The sequence below is a fragment of the Camponotus floridanus genome, unplaced genomic scaffold (assembly GCF_003227725.1).
Source record: "Camponotus floridanus strain SB8 unplaced genomic scaffold, Cflo_v7.5 scaffold1, whole genome shotgun sequence".
Lineage (NCBI taxonomy): Eukaryota > Metazoa > Arthropoda > Insecta > Hymenoptera > Formicidae > Camponotus > Camponotus floridanus.
In genome coordinates this window covers 8,420,036-8,443,112 of record NW_020229214.1, presented here as the reverse complement: position 1 = coordinate 8,443,112, position 23,077 = coordinate 8,420,036, and the positions used below count along the sequence as shown (strand labels likewise).

General features: G+C 32.9%; 2 protein-coding genes across 4 annotated transcripts in view; both read right to left on the bottom strand.

Moving 5' to 3' along the window:
• Window positions 1-308: 308 nt before the first annotated feature.
• On the bottom strand, window positions 309-7,041 carry LOC105256007 (cilia- and flagella-associated protein 70). The gene is made up of 22 exons (XM_025407834.1): window positions 6,849-7,041; window positions 6,532-6,690; window positions 6,137-6,384; window positions 5,308-5,484; window positions 5,128-5,228; window positions 4,912-5,045; window positions 4,656-4,768; window positions 4,416-4,552; window positions 4,166-4,289; window positions 3,964-4,077; window positions 3,754-3,897; window positions 3,247-3,432; window positions 3,042-3,175; window positions 2,722-2,870; window positions 2,485-2,648; window positions 2,270-2,416; window positions 1,819-1,949; window positions 1,609-1,729; window positions 1,339-1,488; window positions 1,105-1,260; window positions 602-704; window positions 309-400 (listed from the first exon to the last, which is right to left on the bottom strand). Exons 1-20 carry the CDS (start codon window positions 7,039-7,041, stop codon window positions 1,192-1,194), a joined length of 2,895 nt encoding a protein of 964 aa, XP_025263619.1. The 3' UTR covers window positions 309-400; window positions 602-704; window positions 1,105-1,191.
• A 1,308-nt stretch (window positions 7,042-8,349) lies between these two features.
• The window catches only part of LOC105251443, a 29,531-nt gene continuing 14,803 nt past the window's right edge, over window positions 8,350-23,077 (bottom strand). Inside the window, exons 9-28 of one of the 3 annotated variants that reach the window (XM_020027540.2) lie at window positions 22,777-22,888; window positions 22,559-22,685; window positions 21,431-21,482; window positions 21,168-21,343; window positions 20,703-20,887; window positions 20,485-20,623; window positions 20,080-20,237; window positions 19,849-20,005; window positions 19,332-19,552; window positions 13,840-13,949; window positions 12,364-12,617; window positions 12,105-12,245; window positions 11,340-11,774; window positions 10,819-11,034; window positions 10,646-10,747; window positions 10,252-10,427; window positions 9,696-9,891; window positions 9,329-9,474; window positions 9,069-9,227; window positions 8,350-8,932 (exon numbers count right to left, since the gene is read on the bottom strand). In XM_020027540.2, the coding sequence (XP_019883099.2) occupies window positions 8,812-8,932; window positions 9,069-9,227; window positions 9,329-9,474; window positions 9,696-9,891; window positions 10,252-10,427; window positions 10,646-10,747; window positions 10,819-11,034; window positions 11,340-11,774; window positions 12,105-12,245; window positions 12,364-12,617; window positions 13,840-13,949; window positions 19,332-19,552; window positions 19,849-20,005; window positions 20,080-20,237; window positions 20,485-20,623; window positions 20,703-20,887; window positions 21,168-21,343; window positions 21,431-21,482; window positions 22,559-22,685; window positions 22,777-22,888 (3,383 nt within the window). In that variant the 3' untranslated portion in view covers window positions 8,350-8,811. The remainder of the gene's footprint in view (window positions 8,933-9,068; window positions 9,228-9,328; window positions 9,475-9,695; window positions 9,892-10,251; window positions 10,428-10,645; window positions 10,748-10,818; window positions 11,035-11,339; window positions 11,775-12,104; window positions 12,246-12,363; window positions 12,618-13,839; window positions 13,950-19,331; window positions 19,553-19,848; window positions 20,006-20,079; window positions 20,238-20,484; window positions 20,624-20,702; window positions 20,888-21,167; window positions 21,344-21,430; window positions 21,483-22,558; window positions 22,686-22,776; window positions 22,889-23,077) is intronic. The other 2 variants (XM_025414819.1, XM_025414834.1) reach the window with 2 other exon arrangements.

Here is a 23,077-nt window from a genome sequence, read left to right as displayed (position 1 = left end):
CTGTCTCGAAGCTTGACTCAAAAAATAACTCGAAAAGTAATTAATCGTAAAAACTAATTATTGCGATGTAATGTGATAATTTTTTTTTATAAATGTTTTTAACAATTGCTCGTATATGGAGAAAAGAAAATTAAAGTGCCTTGTATTAATTTTTTGACGTATATATATTATACGTATATTTTGACGTATATATCGCTCAAAAAATAGACATAGACAGCGAAGATAGAAACTTTGTTGCTAAATCAATATGGAAAAATAAAAACAATTAACAACAGAAATAAATGATTAAATTATCTGCCGGGCTGTTGAATCCAGTATCCCCATGGAGCGAAGGAATCACCATTTTTTTCTTGCATAGGACCACGGAAAACTTTTATTTTTACTCGTTGTCGGTCGTTATCTGTAAGTGAATAGCAGTTGTTATATATATATTCGTTGAACGTTATCCGTGAGCGAATAGTAATTACATATTCTATTTGCAATAACAGTCTCTTACGTGAAAAATTATTTCGCATTATTCTACGCAAGCACTTTTGTGTTTGAACACATAATATCGCCGCGCTGTCTGTGATATTATATATTGTATATTATTATATATTACCTTCTTTTTCAATCTCATGCCGTATAATTCCTCTTGATTCATCACAATCAACCATCGCAGTAAACATCGCTATTTGAAGCAGACTGAGTATAACAAGAGTACACTGCACACAGAAAATATTAGTTGACTAATTGTTTGATATGAATATTAATATTTCATCGCGTGTACTGAGTATTAATTAAAGTGCAGTTAAAAGAATAGAAAATTAAAAATGTCTTTAATGTAGTCGAGAAGATAATGAAATGCTACATGAAAAAAATAAACTGAAAATATAAAATAAAAATTTGTTTATAAAAGACTTCAATGAATTCGAAAATGTCAATATGTTATTAATTTTCCAAATTTTGGAATTAATTTTCTCAAATAAAGCCTTATACATAAAAAAATTTTATTTTATATTATCGATTTATTTTTGATATTTCTACAAACTTTTCATACAATTATTATCTTTCGTTTTTTAGTTATTAGTTGCGAGAGATGTTATATTTTGCACTCTGACTCACCAATAATCTCATCACGATCGTCATAGAACAGCTGACTGATTCTTCGAATTAAAGAGAGGAAGCTTATATGTCTTTACGAGGTTGTATTTAGAGCATGACCGGTTTTCCATTTCGCGGTTTGAGGGACCGTTTTTCTAAAGAGAAAGTCGTATCGTCCTGCGAGGAAATAATAACGTATTACATGTAAAACAGCAACGAAAACATCAATAATTCTTATTGTTAATAACTTTTCACCTGAGCGATTTGTCTTCGACACTGAGCAAATTCGTCGTAACGTTCCAGGGACATGTTTAATAGGCACAAGTACCTCCAAACAGTCGCGTTACGATTATCAATCTGATTCGCCTCCGATAAAGCTGCCTCGGCTTCCGTAAATTGCTGCAACTAATAATGATTTTTATAAGCGATTTATTTCATGTACGCATAAAAATAATCTTAAATTTTTTTATGTACAATTTAATTTGCGCATATATTTTTTTAAAATTTTGTCTTTATTTAATTTACCTCATAATAAGCAATTCCCACACCAAGCCATGTTTCTGCCGTTGGCAAAATTTCACATGCGTTAAGGAAACTTTTTAACGCGCGCATGTAATCAGCAGTATCTTCGTAATACAGTCCCATTCTAACGATATTACGTAATGGTGTTATAAATAACTCTCTATCTTTTCCTCTTTCAATTATCTTATATAATATCGAGACAAACAAGTCTACCTCGTTTGTACGAGATGCAAATTGTACGGTTGATTATACATCATGTTAGAAAATTCGTAGCAACGAATGGCTTCTACAAAATCGCTCTTTTGAAAGTAACAGTGCCCCATTAAAGCGCTTATCGAGTCATTCTGGAAAAAAATATTTTTGAAATTTAAACATATAATTTATGAGTTATAGCGCTATTATGTAAATATTATATAATATTTACATAATAGCGCTAAATTAATTAATCTATATATTTATTCAAAATTCTCTATCTTGGATCTAAATTTATTTAACTGATTTATAGTTTTTAATTAAATAAATATAATAATTAAATATTAAATATAAAAAATAAATAATATAATAAAATGAAAGCAAAATCTAAATCAACTCAACGTTTAAAAGATATTTTAAAGGAAACAAAATAAATGAAAGAGTGAGAAAGAAAAAAGATGATGAAACAGACCAGTCCATAGATAGATTCAGCTTCTCTTAAACGCGACAAAGCATCCTCGTATTGATTTAACAAATAATGTTGCACAGCCAGATAATATAGTCCATAGATGGATTTATCTGAGCGAGATATTTCTTCCATGAGGGCTATGCTAGCAAACTGCACAGACACAAAGTGTGACAGCAATTTGTATATTTTATATAAATTTTCAAGTAAAAATTTATTACATCGCAAGAATGTAACTTCATCAGAAGCATGATCGTTATCATATACAAGTTATCTCGCGGACAGTGGATCGTTGTCCAAGTAAGAGGATCTTCATCCGAGATTTCTATTTCTAAATCATCATCTTTCATGCATTTTTCCGCTATTCGTAAAGTGAGATCTATTCCTGTAAAAAAATAGAGAAATATTTTATATCTTTCATATATACTTTTTTATATTATTATAGGTATTTGTTATACCTGGATGATAACCCATGCGAATGTAAAGCAAATGTAGGATAACCCAGCCTTCGATGAATCGCGGATAAATATCGGTAACGGTTTTCAGAAAGATTTCGGCTTCTCGATAGTTTTGATCTTTGGCGAGAATTAATCCGTACATCAACAAACTGCTGAGGAGAAATATTTGTTATAGTTCGTTTATATAAAATTATACAAATCTGTCTATTGGTTTCTCTTTTGGAGAAATATTTTTTATATATTTCGTTTATATAAAATTATACAAATCTGTCTACTGGTTTTTCTTTTTATCTGAGAACCTAAAGTATATATTTTCATACGCAATTTTATCGCGTTTATTCAAGAGAATTGCTTCACGACAGCATTCCTTTGCGCGTTCCGTGTCGCCAATTTTTAAGAGAAATATCGCGTATTTTGTCCATGCTCTGGGCTCGTTTCTATTCGCCTCAATCGCCTACGAGAAAGACCATGAATAATAATATTTGATATTAAAAGATCTTGATATTAAAAGATTGAATAGCGTACAGTCAAATGATGTCGTCTTGCATCGTCAACGTGACCCAACTCGTAAGCTTCTTCGGCGTAAAAGTATAATTTTTCAGATATCACAATTTTTGGCGATTCTTCGTCCACGAGACGACTTTCGACGATCTTGTTAATAGCCACATGCATTCGTTCAACAAGATACGTGTATACGGATGCCACAAAATTCTACATATAATTTACGAAAAAATTTATCTTCCTCTGCTAAATAAATTCATGAATGAATTTGCGATTGAAAAGATATTTTTATAGCTGCAAAACTGTTTCCGATAATGGTACACGTTGTAAATTTCAGCATCAATGTCTCATTAAACAAAAATATAAAATTTTTTAAAAATTTTTTATAAATTTAAAATAATAAATAAAATTATTTTACATACAAAATATAATTATTATTTATGAAATATTATTTAAATATTATTTATAAATATTATTTATGAAATAATTATATAATTATTTATAAAATATTTAAATAATAAATTTTTGGACCTGACTATCGGTCGAATGTACTGTGTTCATACTCGTTTTGAATTTCTGATCTAACATGGAAATCACTTTCGCTTTCAAAGTGCTGCGTATACTCAAGTAAGTACCAGTTTTAAATAGATATTGCGTGAAGCAAGTTAACTCATCCTGAAAATTGCATCGAATGTACAATATAATCATTTTTATTTATATTTTCGTTAACAATGATCTCACTTCTTCAGGAACGAAGCAATATTTCATTTTATCTGTCGTTTCAAAATTATTCGAGTCATTTTCTTGTCTTTTCGAATCAGACAATTTTTCTTGCTTTTTCTCTTCGCAAAAATCCTAACGTGAAAATATATTTTACAGTGATATATGTCTGATATAAATGATTATTTTTAAATATATCCTCATAATATGGAAAACTTGATACTCTATAACTCTCTGTAATGATCTCCACTAATTTTCGAATGCAAGTTGCATATTGTTCTTCCGCCATATCGCCGGAATAAACATAATACGGTTTTGTTACCTTCGGCTTCATCATTTCCTCGATTCTATCAAAATTAGTCAAATTGAAATTAAAACATTCGATAAGATTTATTATATTTTGACTAGATACTATGATATATATTTCTCGTTATGATATATTTCTACAAAGCATTCCATAATTGACAACTTACATGTTTGAGAAATCAGATTCGAGTCTACAAGGAATAAGTGGATAATAAAGTTTGACTTCGATTATAACGAAAACCGGTTCACCGGTTTCCAAAATTAACGGAGTATTTTGCGAAATTTCCACATCCGACTGAATCGACTATTTAAAATAAATTAAAGAAAATTTTAGTTATATATATATTTTTTTTATTCTTTCTCTTTAATTTTTTAGGCATCATATATATATATATATATCAGCTAACTTGTTCTGATTCTTTATTCCAAGACTCTAAAATATTTGTTTCTAAACCAGTCTTTTCAATCATATCGGACGTATTGTATGTGTACAACTGCGTCATTACGCGAGTACTTTTTGCTGCGAAAGATATTTTATATCAATATTTAGAGGATGAACTTTTATATTCTTCAGATTTTAAGCTACAATAATATTAATTAAAAATGTGTAGAAAAAAAGATAGTATATTATTTATTATTTAAAATAGATTCACTTGCACTTACTTCCTGGAAAAAGAAGTTCTGATAAGTCAACGTAACACTGATAAAGTTTAATCGATCTCTCTTCCTTTGATCCAATATTATTCTTCTCCATACTTTTCTCGGCCATCATAAATTGAAATGGCCAATACTTATATCTTCAAATATAAAATTTATTCTGATATTCAACAGTGAAGTGTTTTAAAGTTTTTTATATAAAAGATTATAAGAACTATATACTTGACAATATGCTTCTGCATTGTTTCAATTCCTACATCATACATTATGCTACGATTCATAAAATTCCACTCGATTCTAGGCTCGTCCTGGCATACTTTCTTCTGTAAATTGCGTATTAATCTACACTTTATCATTAATTTGGATTAAATTGCTAAATTATATCAAATATTCCAAATCTACCTGTAAGTCCAGTTTCGTGTCGAGCATATTTTTTATATTTGCATAATCGCGACTAAGTTTCCACTTCGACAATCTGGCACGACTCTGTAATTTCGACAAGCTCTGCCATTGTTTGGTTCTTTCCACATCGCGATACTTTGTCCATTTACCGCTTTCGAATATTATATTTTCTGGGATCTATGATCAAAAGTAATTTTTGAAATTTGCCAAAGAAAAAAAATATTTTTGTTGAGAAATATAATATTAATCTGCATGCAATCAAGTGCAGTAAAAAAATGTTGTGCATCGAGATATTTATATATTATTTTTCTGCACATTAACATATAGAATTTAGAACATTTAGAATCTAAAGAGGAATGGGCGGAAGCGAGAATGTGATAACATTGTTTGTTCGGGAATGCGATCTAAGATTAAACTTTGGCTTCCTTGATTTTATTCGTAGAATCGATAATTTGTGCCTATCATCCGCTCATATACTCTCGTATCTTTTCTGTTTACATTTTGATACGCCTCATTGCGTTTGTTCTTTCGTTCCATTGCAATTCTTATGAAACTTTTTTGCACATACATACACTGGTAAAATCATTTATAGTTAAAAAAAAAACGAGAAATCCAGGAACAACATTTTACTAAAATATTGTGTTTTTCTCAATTTAACATAATCGATATAAAAATGAAAAAAATTGACATATTTTTAATACATATATATATTTTTTAAATCAATTAATTTTTAACACATTTTGATTTCTTTTTTTCTTATTATATATGTTTTTAATATTTTTGCGTATTTAATATTTTTGCCAGTAATGTATAATTATTTTTTAATTACCTCATGGTCAATATATACTATCGTGCTCGCTTTATATTCTGTATCTTCAGTGAAGAAGACTGGTGGATTGTAAATACTTTCTATTGTTATACTCAAGAAATTAATTTTTGCTTCCGAAGGAAATATCTCTTCACCATCATACATCATTGCTGCATTAATTATAGGAAGATTTTGCCATGAGACCGCATTACTATCGAGCGAGAAATGCGCTGTTTGCACTATTAATCTTTCAGTGAGCGATTTTTCACCTGTGATGGCACATAAAGTTATAAAATTATAATATTAATATATTTTAATTTTATTTTAATATATTAATATATTTTAATAATATATTTTATAATTAATATATTTTATATTTTATTTTAATTTCTTCTAATTTTAATAGAAATCATTACCTAATAATATCGGCATCACATCAAGATTGCAGAAACCAATTACATTTGACGATGTTGACGTCTCTTTCGGAGTAGTTATTATTGTCTTTCCTCTTAAATCCGCATGTGACTTGACAGAATTGGTTGAGCGCTGATATGGAGTCTCGTACATTACCTTTACTTTTGAAAAAATAAAAAAATATAACAATGTTACGTATTAATCATAATTTTAAAAATTATTATATTTATATTGAAAGAATGTTATAAACTTTATCTATATATTGTATATAGATTACGCAATTCATATAAATAAATACATATAAAAATGCATGTTTTACTTAAGATCGGCGTCGATACGACTGAATTCATGCTATTGCGATCATCAACTATAAATGAAAGTTCAACGGCGTAATTGACATCGTAAACTTGCGGCGGTTCCTTGAAACCCGGATCGATAAAAAGAGGAATACTTTCTCCTAGCACTACGTCTTTATGTATCACGACAAAAGATATGCCAACTTCTTCTTTCATAATCTATAAATTTTCCGTAAAATAATAAGACTCTTTTATAATTATAAAATAATTAGAAACTTACGATATTTTCAATTGATTTTATAATAATTTTGATGGTTTTTTCCTTCGATATTTCAACTGACTCATCTTGAACTGAAGATTGCTCCATTGGAAAATATATTGCTAGTTTGCCAACTTTTAATTAAATATTAATAAAATATTTAAAAAATTAATAAAATAAAAAACTGACTTTTATTTTTTCACAAAAATGTAATAAAATAACTTTTACGTAGTCATAGCCTACTCTTCGATAATGATGAAAACGATATATAATTGCGAGTTTACTTTTAATCATTTGTTATGTTTCGAAAGAGATTTCAAGTCGAAAAAGAAGTAAATTTTCTGAATCATGATATTGAATATCTTCAAAATTTTATTGCGAATTAGTAGACTTATATATATTATATAGACATATTTGACTAGGCAAATTGTCTATTGCAGAGTACACAGATTATTTTATTTTTTACATAGCCTCATTTATTGTTGTGGGGAAATTAAAAATTTCCAAATATTTTTATTGTGTATGGCATCACTAATGTTTCGACCATTTCATTTTCCCTTTCTCGTTGCTGGTTCTTACTCATAACTAAAAAAAAATATAATTGTTGCTTATAGATATATTGAGATTCAAGTTTTGATATTAGATACTGGATTAAAGAAAACGAAAAAGAGTCTAAAAAAAATCCATTATTTATCAATATTTTAGATTCAGGTATTGTTCACCCCACTGATAGAACTTACATATAAGAATTTGTTGCGCGGGTTTAATGAAACTTAATAATAATAATTTGTAAGTAACGATATATTGTTATTGATTTATTGTATAAACTGTAATTACGTAATATTATATATAGATATGATCATATATTTATTTTTCCTGTTAAAGATATCCATCACATGAATTAAAAATTGAATTAGTCAACATTCGTCGATATTCTTTGTAGCGTTTAGAGTATATTATATATTAGAAAGTTACAATTGGATTTACAAACAATTATGGTATCGAACTAACGAATTTAAACTTTCGACACACGTCGAAAGCATCGTCGATTCCGAAACAAATTTATTGCTCTGTAGGCAATGATCTCTTTTCTTCAAATATATCTTATATTTTTTCTTCCTGCAACTCGTTAATGTAGAGTTGGTGAAGACAACAGTGGGACAAAAATGTTTCTTTCTTTTCTTCGACACAATTTACGTCACGAGCGCTAGAATTGAGCTAAAATTGCGATCACGGAATTTCAATAATCACCAATACGAAGGCACTACAGTTCTTCAACGCACTTATGCCAAAGTGCACATTCTTTATACAATCATATAAAAACTAATATACATGCGTATATATTAAAATTACAAGTATCAAAACTTCGCCGAGTTCATTGATGAGAGAAAGGAGACGAAAGTTGTGATACGAGATGAGCTCTCTCCTCTCGAGTTCTCTCTCGTTTTTCCTGACATTACAATCACTAAAAATCACATCACTTTGTTCTATTTAATTTTCAAAAGGAAAATATACAAAGGGGAGCAGGGGAGAAACGGCTGCTTGCTTGTCTCGGTATACGCTGTAAAAAATTCTCGTCTTTGCCTTAAATCGGCTTTCAAAACGGATCATTAAAATGTTTCTGCATAATAAAGCAGTCTTCTGGAATAGTTTGCTCAATGATGAGACAACTGGGCAAAAAAAGCTGAATAATATTATGTAGATTTAGTCGAACGGAACAATTGGGGTTACAGAGTCTTCATGGTTTTGTCGATATGTCTCAATGTCGTTTCGGGCACCGCGTCCTTTAGCGCTTTTCGAAATCCCTCGCAGCGAGTCAGGCATCGAAACATCCTTTTTGCATGATTTCTAAAAATTTATTTATTATTTTGACATTATTAAATATTTATTATTTTGATAAAAATTTTAATTGCTAAGAATACTAATTTTTAGGATTAATAATAATTTTAGATGTGAGAATAAAAGAATGATAAAAGTGATTTACCTGGCGTCTAGATTTCCGTCCATTAACAATTTCGCGCCTGTATTTAACAGCTTATCTCTTACGTCACGTGGTAAGATCATAACGTGATCTGGTCCAATGCGATCGGTGATGTCGGATAACAGTCGAGCGGTTGCTGCGCGTACAATAGCGTTTTGGTGGCTGCGATAGAATAATTAAGAAGCAAAAAATAATTAGAAAATAATTAGAGAATTATATAAAGAATAGAAATATTTTTTAACAATTTAAAATTCTAAATTTACCTTGCCCCGCGAAGTATGATACCGATGGTTTTATGAGGCGGAAGATGTTGCACCATCTGATCTAGGGCTGCATTGCTATCAGCTCGAAGAAATCGGTTCGTATCGGCCGTCCTTTGAAGCAACGGTCCAGCTATATCTTCCAGATCCTGCGAAAAGATGGATCGAAGGTTCGACAAAAGTGATAAATGTTAAATGAGAGACAAAAGCGATATCAGAATTATATATATTTAATCCATGCAACGGATTCGTCGATCGATGGTCAATGATTGATAGATCACGATATCATGTGTTTAGAAATGTAATGGAATTCTTTATCACTAATTAAGACGCTATTATTTATTCTCATGGACGATCACGATATATCCACCTGATCGATGCCCCGAATCTGCGAGCTGAAGACATCGCTGGCAGCGAGACACGCGGCACGTGCCACTTGCGAACGAAGATTCTTTATGTGCCGCCCTAAAAGTCTGCCTATTGTTCCAGCCGCGCACGCGTCCAGACACTCCGGATGCTGTTTCGAGATCTGAGATAGAGTTTTCAAACCCTTCATCGCTATTTCCCTGAAATATACATGTTTATATTATTATAATCCTTACCTTTCGGCTTAGACTTCCTGTTCAATACATCGATCTTTACAATATTTATACTTGTATTTATACACATTTTATCATGCGATTAAAATAAACTCAGTTTTTATTCCTTTCGATCTTTAAATTTTTAAATCTTTAAAATCTTAAAATCTTGAAACTTAAACTTAAACTTTTCTTTAACTTTAACTTTTAAAATTTGAGAACATAAAACTAAAACATAAAAACCTAAAAACTTAAAAATTCAAAATCTCATATATATATTTATATAGAATGTGAGAATATTTATCGCGCATTTTAATAGCCGATATTTAGATTTTATAAGATGCTTACCAGTCCTTATTATCGATTTGCGTGAAACACTGTTGTACCATCCGCTTGGATTTTTCCGAGGGCTTCTCGATTGGAGAAGCTCTTTTAATGGAAGGAGCTCGATATCTACCGATGCCGCGTATCGGTACTTTCGAGGCGATTCTTTTACGCGACTCGACAGCTTCCACAGGCTCAGACTGTGTCCAAAAAATATAACAAACGTTATATTGTGATGACTTGTATCGCTTTTTCGCAAATTGTTATAATACACATCTGTCATTAACAAAGATTTACTTGTTAATAAGAAACATGTATGAATTGTAACAAATTTGCGAAAAATACGAATATTTTATTATATGAAAATATATCTTTTTTTATAAGTTTTTATATGAAAGTATATTTTTTTGATAAGTACCTCGATCTTCAATATTCCCGGTTCGGTGTTCGTTTCACTCGTACTGTCTTTGCTTTGTCTATCTTCCAAGATATCGTTTACGCTGGATTCTTCTTCCGTAGACTGAAATCGTAATTACGTAAATTAGTCGATTAATATCTTCTTAACAAGAAACTATGTGTGTGATTTCTTACCTCCTGTGTGTGAATCTTATTACGCGAGTTCTCGGGATCCTCGACAGTTTCATGAGAATGAGGCCTCGATGCGATGATAATCGCTGGTGAATCACCGGTCATACTGATGTCTATGGGTGGGCGAGCGATGGTATCCAACGATTGAATGGAAGCATCCTCGTCAGGTACTATGGAAGCGACTATTCTTTCCTCGCTGGAATCCCTAGAATTCTCGGCCTGATATCCAAACAATTAAATATTAAATTAACATATGTGTACATATATATATATATTTTTATTCACAAATAAATTAATTATAAAATATATTAAATTTATAATAAAATAAAATTTGATAAATTAATAATTAAAGTAAATTTAATAACTGGTGTGAAATATATTTAATAATTTATAAAAGTAAAGTAAATTTAATAATTTGCAAACGCGCTAATTTTTTAATTGTACTTACAATTATTATTCAAATTCGTGATAAAAATGGGGTGGATAATGATAATCAATTCTTTCATGATTCACTGTCTACTAACCAAATTGCGCGAATTGCAACGAGAATTCCGTTTGGTCGGCGAGTTGGAGATCGGTGAGGTATTGATGCTGCGATTCTCAGGCGACCGGTACAGCGATTCTGATTTTTTAGGACTCCCAGCTTTCGATTGCAGTGATTCCTTGACTATCTTTGAATCCTCGTAGGGTAGAATGCGTTCGTTCGGAATCATGGATACGATGGATCTTCTCCTCGCGCTCGATCTAACATCTTCCGAGTGCGCGTCGCAACTGCTCTCCGTGCTTCCGCTGCGATTCTCGTTTACGCTGATTAGCTCCCCGTGAGTCGAATGTCTCGAAATCGATCCGATTCGATTCATCGGCTTCGCCTCATCTTCGTTGTTCCATTCCTTCGACGTCTCGTCCGGTATGTTTGTCATGTCGATCGGGTATTCCACTTTGTTAGTATCCAACGGCGTCTGAAATTATTCGAGAAGATTATCCGGATTCGCTTTATATAGGAATATTTGAAGAAAAAAAATATTCAGTAAATAATATCATTTGATTCAACAAGCAAAACGTCTAAAAAAATCTTCTCATATTAAATTTTATATATGTTAATATTTAGTGATAGTATTTTTTTCTTTAGATGCTTTTAAAATCTTATAATAAAGAGGGCAATTAGAAAAAAATAAAAAACGAAATTTAAATAAAGAAATGCCTATTAATTAGATATATAAGAATCAGTTAACTTTCAGTCAATTTCTCAAGCAGACTTTCAGCGAAATTCTAATTTAACGTTTAATTACCGTGATATTTAACGTTGGAAAATAAAATGTGGCGTCAAGTGACGAACGCCGATCGTTAAATTTTCGCTGAGGAAGTAACGACTCCAAATATGCGAAAAAATCTATTATCGAATTATTAATCTTCATCGATGATGAGTTAACCTGTATATGTGAAAATTATGTATTTGCTGGCAGCAAATTCGTTATTAGGGATTTATCGACGCGCTGTCAGTCAAAAAAATACTGACAAAGGTAAATAATCTGAAAAGACATTTCTTACGAAAAAGGAGTCGACGTCGTCGCGAACGCTCTGACGATTCGTCGTGATAACGTCGAACGCTGGATCGTCGTCCTGGCTTCGTGGAGTCGACGATCTGCTGTTATCGCTGTTATCGTTGTAATCCCGCAGCGCCGCAGCATCCTGATTCTCGTCGATTTCTCGTCCATTACACCTGGAAACGTCCGACGACGAGCTGCTCGCGCTTTTGGGGCGATCGTGTACACGCTCGCCGACTGAGAAGGAACGCAGAAACTCTGACAATTCAGAGGCATTACGAATTTTTTCACTTGTCGAAGAGATTGATCGAACGTTTCATTCGTTCATAAAGTTGAAGAGAGAAAAAAAATGGGTTAATTTCTGCTTGAAAAATGTGATGCAAATTATACACGTAACATTATACATGTTTTCTGAGTCTCTGAATATGGTAACAATATTTTTATCCTCCTAAAATCATGGAGAAATGATCAAAATTGCTATGCATATAATTTATGTTACACTTTGTTAAGTAGAAAAAATTGCCTTTTTTCCTAAAAAAATTGTACTGTATTCTTTTTTTTTTTTGGAAAGGAAAACTTGACTCTCTCTCTCGTAAGGTATTTTATAAATTCGTATAAATGATAACAAAAGTTAACTTCCAAATATGATAATATCTTCCAAATGATTTGGCGGATAAATGAACTATCGATCTGACTTTTCGTAGGATGCAACGCGCGCGATTCGATCCTACGTTAGACTTGACCAGTGGAATATTGATTACCGGCTAAGTCTAACGAAAGCTCTCTATATGTATGCACGACGAGGTGAAGAACCTCTCGCTCCATTTCCATCGTAATCTCGGCTGCGCGCGTGCCAAAAGCTTCATTCAGCAGTTTATTCGGCATCGCGTTATCGTTTAACATCTCTGTCAAGTCGAAGTCCCCTAATCCATCCTCGAGTAAGATGGACAATCGCAAGTGCAACTTTTAACCGATCCGCCAGTGTATCATATTTTTTATTAAATATCGAAAAAAATCAACATCCAGGAGTTAAAGGTCTCCAAAGAGCAGTGATTATTTTTTTTATCGCAATCAAACATAATAAAAAAAAAGAGTCTAATTTTTAATCGATCCGCCAGTGTATCATATTTTTTATTAAATATCGAAAAAAATCAACATCAAGAAGTTAAAGATCTCCAAAGAGCAGTGATTATTTTTTTATCGCAATCAAATATAACAAAAAGAAGAGAGTCTAATTTTTAATCGATCCGCCAGTGTATCATATTTTTTATTAAATATCGAAAAAAAATCAGCATCCAGGAATTAAAAGTCTCCAAAGAGCAGTTTATTTTTTTTATCGCAATCAAAGTAAAAATCATAATAAAACGAAGAAAGTTCAATTTTGTTTAATTAAAAAATGGAAACAAAAATTAAGTTAAAATAACAGAGTGTTTCGTGATCGCAGTGAATGCTTGGGAAAAATAGAATTACTAATATATACCTTGGTACCGGGATTCCTCCTTGTTTGAACTTTGCACGTGGTAGTTATTCGCTTCGGATAAGTGACGTTTGTTCCGTGCATTGTACTCTTCTTCGTTTACCGCTTTATCGCTGCAAAAAAAATGCATAAATAGAAATCGACTCGAAAGTTTCTACGCAATGGCTTCTACGAACATTTTAATATTTTAGTAGCGGTGCCTCGCGCGCGTTCGCGTAAAGTAGTATTTTTACACAAGCTGCATATATATGTATGCTTGCAAGTTGAATCGCGTCAGTATCGCGGAATTACGAAGCGGTGCGGTAAATAAAATAGCACACGTATCGCGATTGACGAGAAAGGCCAATGTGTGTTCTTTTATACTTGAATGTATTAAATTCTATCGCAAGTTCTCTCCACACCTATTGACCTATGGCGAATTTTTTTAATCGAACTCGAGTCGATATTTTTTAAAAATTATTACGAGACATTACCTTAAGGCTTTTCACATTACTTTTAAGGTTTTTCAATATTAAAAATTATTTTCGCGAATCATGTTATTTCTCTTTCTCTCCCTTTCTTCTTTTAATCGATCTCAAGTTTATCCCTTTCTCAACAAAGATTCTCAAGAAAAGCGTCTCTTCCAAGCGTCTTTTTATCGTTTTTTAATAATAATAATTATTATTTTGTATTTTCTATCAATTACATGTATGTTTTTATTCCCTCTCCCCCATAAATTTATCGAAGAAATATCATCTCAAGTTTATTTCTCTCTTAATAAAAATTCGAAAAGCGTCATCTCTTCCAACAACTCTTTTTCATCGTTTTTTAATAATAATAATTATTATTTTATATTTACTTTTATTTTATTATATTTTTATTTTATATTTTTCGAATTACGCTACATATATGTTTTTATTCTCCCTCCTCCATAAACTATTGAAAAAAACGTCATCTCAACTCGACGAGACAAACGTACACCGTATCGCTGTTTCGGTTCAGCCTCATGGCAATGACCGGCGTGGTCACCGTGGTGATGACAGTCGAGACAGACGCGACACCGTCATCCTCGTCGTTGTTGTCGACGCCGACCGATTTCCGACATCGGAAAATACACGGGCAACAACGGAGAACAGCATCCGCGATCTTGCGCTCCTCCTTCATCTCGCTCGGCCACGCGCAAAACTTGAGGATCATCCTTCTTTCGTCACCGGTTCCGTTCGAAGGTTCTTATCGCAGCCGATCAGCTGATTTCCAGCGAGCGCGGCTTCATGGTTCGGCGACTTGTCGTCCTATCTCCATCGTATTAATTTGTATTCATTCACTTAGGACAATCCATCGTTCGCAGATCATGTCGTGTGAACCCTCGTACGTGAAGAGAGGTCGCTTCTGTTATTAGTTAAATGACTTCTAATGACTTTTATTCGCTCTACCAATTTTCTAATTCGATTTTTTAATCTCCGAGTCATTTTTTTACTTCGTAATTTTATAATATTGTGTAATATAATGATGAGATGGTAGCGCGTTGCACATGCGATGGCAAAACATTAAATATCACGACGCTTTTAAAAACCGTTAAAGGAGAAATAGGCGCGCGAGCTCCGAGGAATCAATCGATACTAATGACAAACACTAGCTCTGTGTCGTGAAATGTGCAAAATAATTTGAACTACAGGACGCAGAAACTCGTGTTAGATCGTGACAGCGATTAATTATCGATTAGATGTCCAAGAAACTCGCATTCCGAGGTTCAAACGACTGACATGCTCTTATCAGTTCTCGCTCCTGTCCATTTCATTATTTGTCCCCCATTATTATTTTTATTAATCATATTTTAATTTCTCTAATGTTCATTGTTACTATTCGTATTTTAATTTCCCTCTCCCATTTTATTCGCGTTTTTCCATCTACTATTTTTTTGCACAGCCTTAACATTTACCGAGTCGTTCGATTAAATCGCGACGTGTATTTTCGCACGATCGAAATTCGCAATTATCCTACGAACTAGCGACGATTCGATCGAGATTGCGATGCTCATCGCGCTACCATCCCTAGAAGAGGCGACTTTTCAAGGGCGAGCCGCTTGCATAATACGCCTCATGAATCCACGTGTACGTCGCGGATATACACACTCGGTGCACTCGGGGATGCGGTTGCAACTCGTCTTAGATGACAGAGGTTGACGACACACGCGCGCGCACATGATCGGGTCTAACAATTTCGCGTGGCGCGTACGAATATTTCGCGAAAGGTGAAAAAAAATATCGAAACCGACGAGCAACGAGAAGGTGGTGTCCGAGGAGGCGTAGCATCGCGTACGAGGGTCACGACACGCTCGACAATCGACGACGTACGCACGACTGTGGCACGTAGTGGAGACGACGAGCGTCCCGACGCTGACCGCCACCCCCACGTCGCCCTCCGGCGCCGTGTCCGCTCGTCTCCCTCTTGCCCCCTCTTGCCCCCAACTCACCCGGTGATGCCTCCCCCTCTAGACAGTCCTGTTTATTTAACCGCGGAGAAAGAGATAACAATGTATGGGCTATGAATTGGAAATGTGTTTTTTTTTTCTTATCAAAGCAAATAAAAAACCCATGTAAAAAATACTTAAATATAGAGAATAAGAGAAGAGCGGTGAAATGTAAATGTGACGTATGGACTCGTATGTAAGTGCAACGTAACTCGTGAAATTAAACGTTCATTTTTTGGGAATTAAAATATATAAAATATGATGACAATAAATATAGTGACATTATTTTTCTCTCTTTTTTTGTTTTGTGCTCGAATACCTTTCTACAAATTGCCCTTTTCCTTCCCTCTTACGAGACTACGAGCTACGCTGACCATAACTTACCCTTTTCCCCTCGCGGTCACGAGAAGAAAGAGCTGTCAGACTGAGTCATGCGATCCGGGTGAAACGCGGTTAAAGGAGATTGAGGCAGGTGTTAACCGCATTTTGACGCTTTTCTTTACAAGTCTTGGAATTTAAATTAAATCTTTTATAATTTCGCAAGGAGGCTTGCCATAGCCTTATTTAGAGTTGTTATTGATACAGTGGGAATATTGTTATTTATTAGAGGGATCTTGAGAGATGTGGGCACTCTATGGCATTGTGCTCATCGATGTTTCTTACGGAAAGTCAGTAGCGAATACTTCTACCAGCACTTATTTGGTCAGCGAGCGACCTTTCAGGGATCCTCCCGCAATCGGCATTGCATCCATCGAGCGAGATGCCAACATCGTTCTAGAGTCGCATATCATTGTGTTAACCCTTTCACTTCTAATTTTGTGTTTTTGGAAATTTATAATTTCATGGATTAGGTATTGAGAAAAAAGGTTCAACAAGTACAAGACAAACAAAATTACTTATGAGATATCACCGGGATATATATGTCCCTACACGAGTGAAAAGATGAAAGCGCTCATTAGGTGTGAGGTGTGAGGTGTGAGATCTGGATAGCTCAGTAATTTAGAGCAGTTGCCTGGAAAGCGAAAGGTTTTCTGTTCGATTCCCGATCCAGCCACTTCATATATATTTCTAGTCCACGAATATTGTCTTCCAACAATTATTCGTTGGGTTGAAAAGTGATTCTCTGTCGCTTGTTGACTAAATAGGCACGTCTGACCTCTTCCCACATACATCTCTATCTTTACTATGTACTTTACGTCATATATTTGAACAAAAAAAGGACTGGAGCTGTTTGATTGGAAATATAAAATGAAAACGAACATGTTAGAAATTTGACAATGAACATCTATTAGATAATAATTAATATGTTCGTTTTCATTGCATATTATCAGCCAAATCATTGATGACCAGTCCTTTTTTTGTTCAAATATATGACGTACCTAAAATATATACAAATAAGTTTAATTCTCATAGTTGCACACAAATTATTTATGAAAAATATAAATTACATAATTATAAATAGAATATAAAAACACATATTAAAAAATATGATCTTAATTTTAAATAATATAAGTATATAAAAATATATATTCTTGGTATCACGTCTTCGATCGGTTCTGTCGTTCCACCTTCTGTGGTGTACGTTTTGCCATATTATAATATATATAGACACGTCTGACCTCCTCCCACATCCTTATCTTTTAATTTAAATTTAAATTTTATCTGAATCTGATAGCGAGATTATTATTCATTCATTTTTCGGTGAAAATAATTTTAATTGCTAGCACACGAAATTTTAGATTGTCTCATACGTCATCGTGCAATTCCTCTTGCCTTATTTTGGAAGAAACAATGATTCACGTGTAGAATCATATTCCAAGAAATTTTCGTATTTTTTAAATAAAATATTTGAGAGTAAATATTTATTGAAATTATATAAATATATTGTAGATGTGATAAAAGTTTAACGAAATTAATATTGGAAAATTTTATAAACTTTATATATATGTGCAAAATTAAAGATAATCTAATTTTAAAAATTTTGATTTTTCACATAAGACGTATAAAATATGATCTTCTCTGTTATTCTGTTGTGTTCGCATTTATGTAAATATCTATGGGGGATAGGCAATATTGAATAGCGATCAGTCGCTGCGTGCTCGCCTAAACATAAAATATTTAACGAGCAGGAGAACGGACGATACCGCTGTAAGGCGTTTTGACAATCTACAACAGTCCCGCATGATGTGTATACATTGCGCATATAACTCGTCGTTAAACCATGTATATTCAGGTACTATAAATTTCCAGTCATATCATTTCTGTGCGAAGAAAAATTTCTCTCTTTCTCGAATTTTTTTTCTATCGTATCACGTTCCTTTGCGCTTGAGTCAGACATTTTTTCCTCTTAATTTTATCCACCGAATGCCAATATAAAATCGAAAGCTAATTTGAATTAAAATTGTTTGCTCATCAAATATTAATTCACGATCTCAAAAGAATGGATTTATTAAATTTAAAAATTTGATCGGGAGTGTTTATCAATTTGAAAGATCGTCAACATGCGGTTTTCGCCGACCTAAAATAATTCACCGTCTATCGGCGATTTGGATCTTACCAGGTGTCGCATTAAGTGTGTTAAGAAATAATGTGTGTCACGTGACGAGATCGAGATTAAGCGAAATACGAGGTCGCGCACCTTGTGCAGAGCCCTTATAGCTTTCCCTATTATCTCGAGCATGTAAGTAATATCTCTGTAATACAATATTCTCTTGTTCCTATCAGGTCAATTTCTTTTATTCGGATACAAAAAATTATCGCAAAGTTGCAAAGTTGTCACGCATGTTAGTCCGTTTTTCTACATGGAATTTGAAACACGAAGGTCTGGAGAGAAACGTTTATTATTACGCATATCATTTCAGCCGGTGATCGATAAACCGGGCATCTTGCTCGCAGTTATTTTAGGACAGAATCGATCCTGTCTGGAATTGTGTGCTCTCGAGAGCTTAAAATAAAAAAAAATCAAGTCGGCCCGTCCGATGGCGTGTTTATTTCGATCGACGAGACTTTATTTCAAGAGAATGTAAACTTTAATTTTGAGACTCACATGTCGTACATCGACGCGGCGTGAAATCTGCTGGAGGCCAGTTTGACAAACTGTCGCGATCGATGGAGTTGCGAAGGTGACAACGATCTTAGTCTCCGGCGATGAGGACTGGCGTTCTCCACAGGAGAATGCTCGTTTTCCTGCGAATCTGACGAGACTAGATCCATCTCGGTTTTTTGCTCCGCCGTCTCCGACGTATCCTTCGTCCTGCAATCTTTTGACTGCAACACGATTCATATAAAAATTAATATTTGTAAAATTTATAATATTTGTTATTAAATGTTTATAATATTATGATATTAAATGTTTAGAATATTATGTTATTAAATGTTTATATTATATAATATTTGTAATAATATTTGTAATAATTGTGTAAATATTAAAAATTTTTTAATCTATAAAATCGAAAAATTTAATTTAAAATTAAATTGTCTAAACCTCGATAGTTCTTAGCGAGAGATTATTATTAGAAAATTAGATTGTCTTTAATTAATAAAGATAAAATAATTTATTTTACCCGATATATCATGTTTCTATCGTTATCCGCGGAGACTTGTGATTCTAGGTGCTCGGATTCCTGATACACGCAAGTCAATGGACTCGGAGCAGTTCGTAATCGTCGATACACGTTTCTGTCCATAAGTGTCCTCTGTTGCTCGTGAATCGAGCTGTACCTGTATAAACGAAAATCAATCATACTGGAAAAATTTCTCGCGGATCAGAGAAGATTGTTGAGTCAAAAACTCACATTTCGACAAGCGTCTGTTGCTGCATGTTTCTAGATAATCGTTTACGTCTTCCTGTGCGATCCGAGTTTTCGTTCTTATCCGTAAAATCGTCGGCCACAAATCTGCCGCAATTATGACTATCATTCGAAAATATCTCTTCCCTGCCTCCCGAAATGCTCTGCAAAGCCATAGAGAGATAAGTATAATTATAGCTTGAATATATTTTTACAAAATACATGCGTTTTTTTTTATTTTTATCATTTAGATCTTTTCATCAAATTTTATATTAAAATTTAATATTTAATTCATGACATTTTTTAAATTTAGTTAAAATTATGTATTTAATAAAAAAGTATCTCGTTTTGTAAATTTTTCATCAGAATTGCAATCTTTTTTACATGGAAAAAAAATTTTAAGTAACTTACGTTATATTCTTTATTTGTTCTTCCCGAAGCTTTCGCATAAGAACGATAACCGCCGCAATGTGAATCGAATGTTTGATTCGAAATCTGACTGCCTTCTTGTTGGAGACGTTTCCGTCGTTGATATGCAGCTGCATACGATCTGCGTGCAGTTAACGTACAAGTGTTAATTTAATTTAAAATGTAAATTCTCTCGCAATGATGCCAATAATGATGCTCACCTAATATTTTCCTGCCGCGAATTTATCCGATTGCTATTGCTATCCAACGCATCCTTCGCTTGCTTTCGAGAATTAGAATTGATGTGTTCCAGATTGATGGATTTTTCACGATTTTGCGAAGTTATTTTAGATCGAGTCGACAATAATATCGGAATCTTAGATTCTCCTCGAAGAGCAGTACTTTCCTATAAACACACATTTTACATAGTTTACGATTAATAAATGTATATTATTATTAATAATATGCACATATTGCATATATTATATTTTCACGAATACAATATAATAAAAAGTAATTTTTATTTTTTTTATATTATGCTGTATATAATTTATTATAAACAAGATACTTTCTAACGGTGATGTAACAGAAAGGTAGTGATTTTACATGAAAATATTAATTGAAAATGAACGAATTTTTTAAAATTTCCTGTGCTTTTTATACTATTATAAGAATCATTTCTTTACCTTTTCTTTAGCAACTTCATTAACGTTTTTACGATTTCGCACTTTCTGTTCAAAATTATTGTCAGAAATCTCCCAGTGATTTTTAGCATCTGTTTCGGCAAAGTCGTACTGATTCAATGGCGTGTAAGATGAACGCAATTGCTCTTCTAATCTCAAAGTGATGTTTGAAAACGTTCCTAAAAAATTAAGTTATCCTTTCATTTCAAAACTCATCTAAAAGTAATCAAATTAATTAATTAAATCATTCTCTCGGGAAAGATTACCTGCATTTATGTTCCGTCCGTTCGAGCCTTTTATCTCATTTTCATTGTCGTCCTGTAATAAAACCGAAAATACTTAAATATAGCATCGATACAGCTTGCGATAAATTGTGGTGATACTCTAACCCTCGACGACATTGCAACAGACACATTTCTACGATCCGATATTTAAACGCAAATTTAATAACATAATTGCGTTATTAAATTTTATATCTTGAAATATGGACTCTTATGTATAAAAAAATTAATAAAAAATTTATATAATAACCTATTATTATATGTGACAATATTTTCCATCTCTTGCCGTGATGTATATACATACCATCGGAATTGGTTCAAGAAACAAACGAACGCACCACCGTAAAATATTAAAAATGCTGAACATTTTATATTTTTATCATAGAATATTTTTTATCAGCGATCTTAGTCCTGATAATCTATATTAAACGTTCGTTGACGACATCAACTGATATGCAAATATAAATAGCGAAGAGATTGTATTATTGAATCACATGCAAAGAGTACAATGTTTCTCTTCCGTGTTTAAAGCTCTTTACTCAATTCACACTCGACGAGGAATAATTATAAAGAGTCGGACGAAGATATGCAAAATGGAACTCTATGAAAAAGACGTATCTCATTTTTCCCCGTTCTTGCTTTATTAAGTACTTGATATTTCAGCATTTGCATTGCAAAGCTTAATATCCCGACGAATAATGATAATGACGAAAAAAATTGGCATATTTATGTAAACACTGTATGTATCGAGAAATCGATAGAACTTTATGAAAGTAATACCGTTAATGCCAAAAGTTGTTAATAATCTATTTTCATCAATCTATTATTATTTATTACTATTAATCTATTATACATATTGTTTAGGAAATACATAAAAAGGTCTGCGCATTGTACAACTCTCTGATATAAAATCACATTAATCGTTTTTATTTAAAGAGTTAGTAAAGTTACGAATATTTTAAAAATGTAATTGCAACATATATCATTTTTCCTTTTTTTCTATTTTATCGGTATTTATCCATCTTTAAATCGCATATGTTATTTTATGAGACCCATAAAATAATGTATGGAAGATGTATAGAGAGGTAGCATAGAAAATGTAGGTCATCTTACGTTAGTTTGCGAAGGCAACATCTGCCAGGCGGTCGATTGTTCGGTCTTAGATTGCAGACCCACACCAAGAGCGACGAGATTGGGCCTTTCTATCCACGAACCTTCGCGTTTGTTCATACTTTCGTTCCTAAAAGAAACAATGCGATATTTTAATGATTTTACACGAATATATACTTTCGCATCAATTGATCTTTATGAATAATCCTCCGAATTATTACCGAGATGCTCTTCCTTGCGCCGATCTTGATGTGGCGATGATCTGACCTCTAGTGCGACCGGTGCCAGGTGAGACCGAGCCGCTTCCCGCCACGATCCAATCAACATCAGGACCTGTTCGTAAGAAAATCGAGGATAAATGCACATTTAAATTGTCAGTTAAGAATTCTGTTATCTCGCCCAAACGTTTACACATTTTTGCATTTCAAATAAAATTAATAAATTATATTCTTACCTCACAGAGAAAAAGAGAGAGAAAGAGAGGGAGAAGATAATTGATACAACACATGTAGTTAAAAAATA